Source organism: Clinocottus analis, unplaced genomic scaffold, assembly GCF_023055335.1.
Source record: "Clinocottus analis isolate CAN_PGR_092001 unplaced genomic scaffold, fCliAna1.0.p SCAF_6, whole genome shotgun sequence".
Lineage (NCBI taxonomy): Eukaryota > Metazoa > Chordata > Actinopteri > Perciformes > Cottidae > Clinocottus > Clinocottus analis.
The window spans coordinates 22740316-22750315 of NW_027176218.1; the positions used below are offsets into that span (position 1 = coordinate 22740316).

A 10000-nucleotide genomic window follows, 5' to 3' on the forward strand; every position below is an offset into this window, starting at 1 on the left:
CTGAGGGGAACATTCATGCTTGTTCCAGACTGGACACCCTCCCCCCCTCCTCCCCACCTCCTCCACCCTGCTTCTCCCTCCTCCACCTCCTCCACCCCCCCTGCACCTCCACCGCCTCCTCACCGGCCGCCCCGCCCCACCCCAGGCCTGACAAAAGGCACCTTTATTCACCCTGAGCCTGGAAACCACTGTGGAGTTTACTCAGCCTGCACTCACACACACACAGAAAAAAAAGTGTGTGTGTGTGTGTGTGTGTGTGTGTGTGTGTGTTCCACAGTGTGGAAAGTTTGTCTGTGGCAAACAGTGAGTCAATGTGTATGCCCTCATGTCGGAATACACACAAACTCACATGAATATATTAGCTGGAGTGGAAAAGTCGCTGAAGAAGACGCTTGTTAGGAATTAGCGGCGGCCGAGTTTCATCTCGACATGTTTATCTGCTCGAGGTGCGGACAAACAACTCCACCGCCTGCACGACATGTTAGCATTGTGAATGAACCTCTCTTTAACAAACGATAGAGTTCATATAGCAGATTTTATCTCCATAAAAACACCTTTTACAGCACTCCTACCTATCAAAATTATTATAATTATATATAATAGTCAGCATGCTAGCGAGGAGCATCAGCGCTAGCCAACTGTCAACCACCGGCTGCACAACATGTTAGCATTGTGAATGGAACTCTAACAAACGATTCAAAGAGTTTATATTGTATTTTACCATCATAAAAATACCTTTTACAGCACTCCTACCTATTGTAATTATTATAAATATATATAATAGTCAGCATGCTAGCGAGTAATATCAGCGCTAGCAAGGAGCATGCTTGCGAGGAACATGCTTGCGAGGAGCATGCTACCGAGGAGCATGCTCGCGAGGAGCATGCTCGCGAGGAGCTTGCTCGCGAGGAGCATGCTCGCGAGGAGCATGTTAGCGAGGAGCATGTTAGCGAGGAGCTTGCTAGCGAGGAGCATGCTAGCGAGGAGCTTGCTAGCGAGGAGCATGCTAGCGAGGAGCATAAGATAATTGAGACCAGTAATTCAAGAACAAAGTAATTTGGACCAAGCCGAACAATTTATGTGCTGCTTGTTTAAAGTGTTTTTATGATGGTGGAATTAGCTAAATGCTAGCTAGCTAGCGCAGGCGCTTCAGGAAAGAGCCCTAGAACAAGGAAATGACTCAGCATTTTTACACTTCCTGTTTCCTCGATGGTTTATTTGGTAAGATGCCTGACATGAAGTCTGTGGTGAAGACGTTTTAATGTTTGCTTCTACGGTATGAAATCGGTCTGTTGCGTGTCTTAGAAAAGATGGATGCTAACAAGCGGCTAAAGGTCCTCACGAGAACATTAGCGCTCCTTTAGCTTAGTGGTGGTGCTGGGAAGTCATGTGACTGTCATGTGACTGTCATGTGACTCATGTTGTTTGTTTGCAGCCTAACCGCCATCATCTTCATCACATTGTAGTCTGATTTGTCGAGGGAACCAGTGCGATGCTAACTTTCAGAAATCCATCATTCCTGCTATTTGGTTATTGTAAGAAGACAAACAATTCCTCAATATAGACAAAAACACACATTTAGAAAATCATCAAAGAACAGTTCAACCTGCTTTTGGAGCACAGGTAGAGCTTCAGGTAGAGCTTCAGGTAGAGCTTCAGGTAGAGCTTCTTAGTTCCACGGAGGTGAAAGAAACATCAAACCAGCATTTTCCAAATGAAAGCTGGTGGACCTTTAAAGGTTTTTTTATTTTCACTGAGACATGTTGCACCACAAAAGTGATGATTATTTCCCCGAGAAGCCATAAAGTAGAGTATTATGCACCAAACGTCAACGTCACTTCACGCAGCGCTTCCCAAGGAGAAATGTGACTGAGCCCATTTAAAGCGGCCCTGTCATGGAAACTGTGAGGGAGTCGGGATGGAAAGGAAGGGGCCTGCAGGAAGAGAAGGAGCGGGCACAGAACAGGGTTAAAGGGTGTGTGTGTGTGTGTGTGTGTGTGTGTGTGTGTGTGTGTGTGGGTATGTGGGTCGCTCCCATCGACAGCCAATCTAAGCCCCGGAGCCCCACCCTGATGGGTTTTTCTGTGCCTAAAAAAGGTAAAAGGAGAATATAATGATATAAAGACATGATGACTTCATCCTGGCTCTGACCATTCAGCTTCCAGACAGAGCGAGGCTGGAGGGCAGGAAAAGAAAGAGAGGCTGAGAAAACAAGGGAGGGAGAAGGAAGAGAGGGAGGAAAAGCAGAAACGTGTGAATAAATGGCCGGGTGTTGAAGGAGGAGTGAAAGACGGCATGAAGGCAGGTGAAGGTGTGCATTCATGCTCACGCATACGCAAACTATCAGCAGAACTATAGTGAAAGGTTTCATCTGCCACCAGAACTCCTATTGGAGATCTAAGTTATAAGCGGTAGTGAACAGACGGTTATCTCAACTTAAAGGTCCGTCTGGGTCTGCAGTGAATCCACTGAACCTTGTTGAACTCAACTTCTCTCCTGTGAAGCACCAAGATCAGTATGAGCATCACGTACTTTACGTGCTTTTTCTTTCACAAATACCAGTTCCTTCAATATTTTATTCATTATACTATAATGCTGGACTGAGAGGACTGTGCTGGACGACAGAATGATTATGAGTGATTATTATTATTAAAGCATGCATCTAAACAAACCAATGCAGCTTTCTCTGAATGTGCGACTGAAAACTTCAACAACTTCCTCCTCGTGTCGGGGAACATCCGGTTGTAACTTTAGTTGCAGGCGGCAAAAAGTTAAAATAGGTTTTGACTAACTTTGGCCGGCTCATGTAATCTCACCGCCCGGCTCTCGGCCGCTGAGATGATTTCTGGTCTCTGGATTGCTGGTGAAGCGCTGCATCAATCAGAGGTTCCTCACTGCTCCTCCAGGGAACACATGAGGCTGAGACGGCGGCCGCACTAAAACAGGGTTATGCTTCATAATAAAGGTACTGTAAAACCCTCCAGCGCCTGATTCCCCACATGCCGTTATGATTTGCACTCTTTCATTTCAGGAGTGGACAGACAGAAGAATTACAGCATTATCTCTGATGTGCAGTACAAATATTTGACTATAAACCTGCTCAGGAATTAGAGAAAAGGCGCTCCAGATTCAGGTTTTGAAGATGAAAAATGGCAGTAAGCACCTTTAATACGTGTGAATATGAATGCACGCTTTTGATATGTAACGTCATGATGAGCAAAATGATCTGCTCAGGCTGAGAGATTCAATTTGAACTAGAAGAGCAAGTCTAACAGGATCAGAGGTCGTTTCCTTTCTTTTGGTCTTCACGTAATGGTAATAAATATATATATATATAATATATAATGGTTCGGCCCTGTGCTTTGTCCCTTCATGGCACGCAGCAGTAACAGCAGCGCTTTATGCAGCGTGAGCTGACGGCTGAGAGTAAACATGAGAGAAGGTGACGCTCGGCCCTGTGGAGGCTTCTGTCCACGTGCAGGCGATGAAACACAGAACTGATTCAGGAGCTGCTGTTAGGGTCCTTGTTCCAGCCAGAAGGGACAGAGGGGGTGTGTGTGTGTGTGTGTGTGTGTGTGTGTGTGTGTGTGTGTGTGTGTGTGAGAGAGAGAGAGAGGGTGAGGGAGGGAGTGAAAGACTGACCGAGAGGATGATGAAGATACTGTGTGCGATGCCAGAAGGGTGATTTTGAGGGAAATGGAGAGCGGGGGGGGGGGGGGGGTGGAGAGATAACAGACTGATTGGAGGGGAGGGGGGGTTAAAGGAAAGCATAGAGGTCAAGGAAAGAAAGACTGGTTAAGGTGAAGAAAGGATGAAAAAGAGAGAGAAGGGAGAAGCCGGAAACAGCAGTTAATGACTCAGAGGCTCTCTCTCTCTCTCTCTGGGGGCCGAACGAGCTGCAATTACTCTGAAAACACACACACACACACACACACACACACACACACACACACACACACACACACACACACACACACACACACACACACACACACACACACAGCTGCTTGTGAGTTTATCAAAGTATTTATCTAAGTATCCAAGTGTGCACAGACAAAACTACACACAGTGTGTATTTTATATTACACACTGTGTGTAGTATATAATACACACACACTGTGTGTAGTATATATTACACACTGTGTGTAGTACATATTACACACTGTGTGTATTATATATTACAGCTCTAACAGAATCAGGTTTGTTTTATTCGAATGGGATTTGGCTTTTTACTTCAAGGATAGATTTCTCTGCTCACATCGAGACTCTCAATGAACTAAAGCAGAGGCGCCACTTCAACTTCAAGTCAACGGAGACGAGCTCACCTTCTCATGATCGGACTCACCAGGTTTCAGGTGATGTGTGTGAGTGTGTGAGTGTGTGTGTGTGTGTGTGTGTACACCCGTTGCAGTGCCACAGTCTATTTAAGAGGACGACCGGCCCCTTGACCCTCTTTGGTTGTCATGTGCTATAGAGAAGAAATGTGGCACCTGACCTCGACATTACAGCCCTGCACACACACACACACACACACACACACACACACACGCACACGCGCACACACACACACACATGCACACGCACACACACACGCACACGCACACAGAATCCTGTTCTGACAGAAAACCGACATGTTCTGATTTATGATGGAAAGAGAGAGAACGATGAATCATGGAGCTATTTTTGAGTGATTATTTTTTATAGCGCGTCCACACACAGTGAGAGCATCAGGAGAACATGTGTGTGTGTTCACTGTTAAGCTGTGAGCTCTTCTGTGTGTGTGTGTGTTTCCTTGTTCACACACACTGGGGCCATAAATAGCAGCTGCTATCAGCAGTGTGGGCATACCAAGACACAGCAGTACCATCAACACGGGCAGACCTGCAGAGTGGCTTTTCTCACACCCGCTGAGGGAGGAGGAGGAGGAGGAGGAGGAGGAGGAGGGAGGAGGAGGAGGGAGGGAGAGAAGGGAGGGAGGGAGAGGAGGAAGAGGAGGGAGGGAGCACAGCAAACCTGAACCTCTTATTCCAGACGTAAATGTCACTAGAACTTGCATTAAAAGTTCCTTCCTAAGCTCCTCCCCCAAAGCAGGTGGAGCACCTGGAGGCATAGCGTCACATCACAGCGTCTGGACACAACCAGTCAGAGATGTTTAAACGAGAAAGGCTGGGATTTAAATGTTAAAAAGCAGCCGGATGCATCTCAAGCTGCTGTTCCTGTCTGCAGGACGACATGAAGGCTACCAAGAGTTAGCATGTCGGCTAAAAACGAGCATCTTCCTTCATGCCAGGAGCGAGATGTGGGAACAAAGTGAGATATTTGAGTCACAGGTCACAATTTAATACTTTCAACCAAACCAAGGTTATGTATTGATATTTATTTTTCATCTGATCACTTCTTTGTCAGTGAAGTGCTGAGTGAGTCTTCCCATGTGAGCTGTTCATGCTCACTGAGCAGGAGGCTGAGGGAACGAGTCCTAAAACCCAGGAACGAGTCTGTGTTTTGGGCTATTTGAGTGTTTCTTTTAATGAGATAGCTCCACAAAGCCCTGTGGTTAACGGTTTGTTTCCTGACATGAGTCAGTAAACGCCCCTCTGGTGCGCTCAGAAGCTTTTACGCGTTAAAGAGAGGCGGTCACACTGGAGGCCGTGACGAAGACGACGCAGCGCCATCACCAGGAAACGAGTCCTGTTAGCTCCGTGAGGTGAGCGCGTCGTGCTGAAGGATACGCGTGATGCTAACGTTCAGGTTTCCTGCAGCGCTCTTCTGGTACCGGCCTGCTCATCCCACTGCTGCAGTCAGCTCACTGGAGCAGTGGGATGAAGAGCTGCAACCCTCCAGGAACTACAGGCATGAGAAGCTTTCACAAGAAGAAGCTGCTCCGCTTGTAGGTTTAACAGGCAGGAGCCGTGAGAGGAGGAGGAGGAGGAGGAGGAGGAGGAGGAGGAGGAGGAGAAGAAGGAAGAGGAGGAGGAGGAGAAGAAGAAGGAGAAGAAGAAGAAAGAAAAGGAGAAGAAAGAGCAGAAGGAGAAGGAGAAGGAGAAGAAGAAGGAGAGAGAGGGAGAGGGAGAAGAAGGAGAAGGAGAAAGAGAAGGAGGAGAAGGAGAAGAAGGAGAAGAAGGAGAAGAAGGAGAAGGAGAATGAGAAGAAGGAGAAGAAGAGACTGAATACTAGTTAAACTGAGCAATGAACCGTCTGAAAGCCTCGTTGGAAACGTACAGCGAACAGACTGAACATAAAACTACACATTCAGACTCACATGAACACACAAACACACAAACAGCTGAAGTGAAGTCTGTAGAAGACTTTCATGAAAACACACACACACACACACACACACACACACACACACACACACACACACACACACAGTTTACAGGAGTCTATAAGGCAGCTTCTCCGTGTTGTTTTAGTCCCAAAAGCTTCTCTGTCTGGCTGCATTCTGACAGAGACGTCACCCAGCCTCCACCCAGCCTCCACCCAGCCTCCACTGAGCCTCCACTGAGCCTCCACCGAGCCTCCACTGAGCCTCCACCCAGCCTCCACCCAGCCTCCACTGAGCCTCCACTCAGCCTCCACTGAGCCTCCACCCAGCCTCCACCCAGCCTCCACTGAGCCTCCACCCAGCCTCCACCCAGCCTCCACCCAGCCTCCACCCAGCCTCCACCCAGCCTCCACCCAGCCTCCACCCAGCCTCCACCCAGCCTCCACTGAGCCTCCACCCAGCCTCCACCCAGCCTCCACCCAGCCTCCACCCAGCCTCCACCCAGCCTCCACTGAGCCTCCACTCAGCCTCCACTGAGCCTCCACCCAGCCTCCACCCAGCCTCCACCCAGCCTCCACTGAGCCTCCACCCAGCCTCCACCCAGCCTCCACCCAGCCTCCACTGAGCCTCCACTCAGCCTCCACTGAGCCTCCACCCAGCCTCCACCCAGCCTCCACCCAGCCTCCACTGAGCCTCCACCCAGCCTCCACCCAGCCTCCACCCAGCCTCCACCCAGCCTCCACTGAGCCTCCACTCAGCCTCCACTGAGCCTCCACCCAGCCTCCACCGAGCCTCCACCCAGCCTCCACCCAGCCTCCACTCAGCTGATCTCCTTCAGGCCTGAGCTGCAGTGTGAGGTTGATATTCAAATCTCAACAAAGATCTATTTGTTCATATATATATATATATATATATATATATATATATATATATATATATATATATATATATATATATATATATATATATATATAGTGTATAGAGATATGTAAATGTGGTGTATAGAGATAGGAATAAAGATTCACGGAGAAGCGTACGATAGCAGGTCAACAAAGGTTAAAGACAAAGTTTGGCAGTCAGGAGAAGAAGACGTGAAAGCTGTGTGATCACATGACTTGTGGACAGAACGTTGTGATCCTCACCAGACGCTGTGGCTCGTGGTTTTACAACCGTATGAACCACGACTTTGTTGTTGGGAAATGATGTTCCTGAAAACACCCGAATGTAAAATAACATGTCTGACAATATACAACATTCTGCTCTGATCAAGTGTGAAAGCTTCTTTGATGGGAAAACCGACAAAGACAAAGACAGAAGAAGAGGAGCTACTCGTTGCTGAAGGTGGAGAGGACCACGTCTGTCCAACATGTCCTCACGTCATCATTTATCCTCTTTATGTTGAGGGACCACATGTCAGGACGGACAACCAGAACCCCTGTGAACATAACGATGAGCTCATGTTGCAGCTCAGGAGCAGGAGGGTGATGTGTGGCTGGCTGTCGCCTCGGCCGCGTGCCGCTATCTCCTGACACAACATACTGGGAACCAGCAGCCGGTACCTGGTAGAGGAAGCGCTGGCTGAACTGGTGCATGGCGCCCTGCAGCTGGCTGCGCTGACTCTGCCACTGCTGGTAGTTGCGCACGGACTCGGCCGTGGGCCTCTGCCAGGTGGTGGTTCTGGTGTTGTGGTCCACGTAGTAGAACCGGCCCCGCTGGTCCACTCGCTTCTCCCAGCTGTGGAAAGACAGAGGAAGAGCTCATCATCTTCATTCAGCACACCGAGAGCGGCGGGTTGGATGTAAATGGAGGATGCTGACAGGAGCAGTGCCGGTTCGAAGGGAGAAGGAAAGGAAACACAAAGGAAAGGAAACAGTGAGAGGAGGGAGGACGAGGAGAAGAGGAAAGAAAAAGGGAGTGAAGAGAGGAGACAAGAGGACAGATAAAGCTGCGAAGGTGCTGAAACCAAACTCTCATACTGAGATTAGAAGAATAAAACAGATAAACACAATTTTACACCAATGTGGGCCTCAAATGTCTGGACCTGGACTAGAGATGTCCACGGTCCACAAAACAAACACACACACACACACACACACACACACACACACACACACTCTCCCCCGGCCTCGGCAGGACCGGCTGCTGCTGATCCGCTCGCTATTCTCACATCTCTGACTTCAGCGCTACAGAATTTGGAAGAGAAAACAGCAGCAACTTCCGTACGCTAACAAAAACACGCCGTGCCGATAGCAACGGGCTCTGGAGGTTAGCACGCCACGGAGCTTTCTCTTGGAGACCTTTCACAACCAGCTGGAGGGCTGTGAGCTTCCTGCAGGGCTCTGGCGTGGGCTCATGGTCGTGTCTGGTCTCCAGAGCAGTCAGGACACTACTCAACGGCTCATGCAATGATGCATGAGCTGAACCGTATTCAGCCAACAACTAGATATCATAAACGCTTTGACTTCACTTGATTGGAACACAATTAAAAACTAGAAAAGAGATTTCACGACACACAGTCAAGTGTAAATACACTCATATAATGACGGCTCAATATCAGTGACGTGATACGAGACGAAGATCGTCTTAGATTTTGGATATTGAAATATTGTTATTTGACTATTTCCAATCGGCCTCATCAAATAAAAAGATTTGTAGTGATGGTAAACATAATACACACTTAAAATACTTTCAGAGGCATTAATTTGCTCTCATTCATAGAGTTGGCAGACCATCAGTTCTACAAACCTTCTCATCTTCACGCCTTCGTGTGGTTCAATACTTTGCTTGTAGAATCAATTCTTTGCTCTGATCATGTGATTCGTTCTCATCAAGTAAAACATAGAATATCCACAGAGTTATCCTTTAAACCACTTCTGTCAGATGTTCATCTCCAAATCCATTTTAAGAAGTGAAATCTTGGAGGTCGGAGCGGCATCAGGGGCTAAAGGTCACGCAATGACAATCAAGTGAACCGTCTCTTCTGCTAATGAACCACATGAGGGACTTCCTCTAGAGACACCAAGAACAACGTGCAGCGTCTCTTTACCGGCCATGACAGCACCGGATGACCAGACGATGTCTGACCAAACCACCACAGAGAGTGTTCCTGAGGACAACATGCGTCTGGATGTGGCCTGCAGGGCTTGTGTGGAGCTGCAGCTCTGCGCTGAGGCCGTTCAGTCTGCTGAGGTCTCGCTGGAGGAGCTCTGGGCAGCGGAGATGATGGAGAGCCTCTCTGACCACGAGCCTCTGAGCGTCTTTAAAAACAAAACACAGTTCCCTCTCTGATATCAGGACGAGCTGGTTATTTACTGGAGCCAGAGAAAACCCCAGCGCCCGCAGAGAGTCTCTACTTAGTTCTGCTCTGTGTTTTAACTCTTGGTACCAGTCGCGTCATTAACTCTCTCCGCCGTGTTCGGTGTCCTGCTTTAAGACGACAACGCGGCGCCGCCGCCATGTTCCTCAGGCTCACACTCGTCACCAGGTCGGCCGGCAGCGACCCCGAGGAGCTCGTTGCCTTCAGTCGTCATCGCACTCGCGTCACTGGGACGTTTAACACGCTGAATGAAACTCACGCTTTAAAGACTTTAAAGTCAAGCGGTGGGATTCAGAAGCTGTCCTCGGCACGCCGTCGGATGGCTTTCATTATTTCAGCTTCTCAACCTCGATTGCCTAACTCCCCCCCTCCCAGAGCCTGTAAACACTTCCTGGTGTGTACATCTGGAGCGCTAGCGT

The 10000-nt window shown here is 48.6% G+C and overlaps 1 protein-coding gene across 5 annotated transcripts in view; it reads right to left on the reverse strand.

Moving 5' to 3' along the window:
• Positions 1-10000, reverse strand: part of wwp2 (WW domain containing E3 ubiquitin protein ligase 2) — a 47984-nt gene that overhangs the window by 15861 nt on the left and 22123 nt on the right. For all 5 annotated transcript variants that reach the window (XM_068603649.1, XM_068603651.1, XM_068603650.1 and 2 more), the window contains one exon: positions 7825-7999. In XM_068603649.1, the coding sequence (XP_068459750.1) occupies positions 7825-7999 (175 nt within the window). The remainder of the gene's footprint in view (positions 1-7824; positions 8000-10000) is intronic.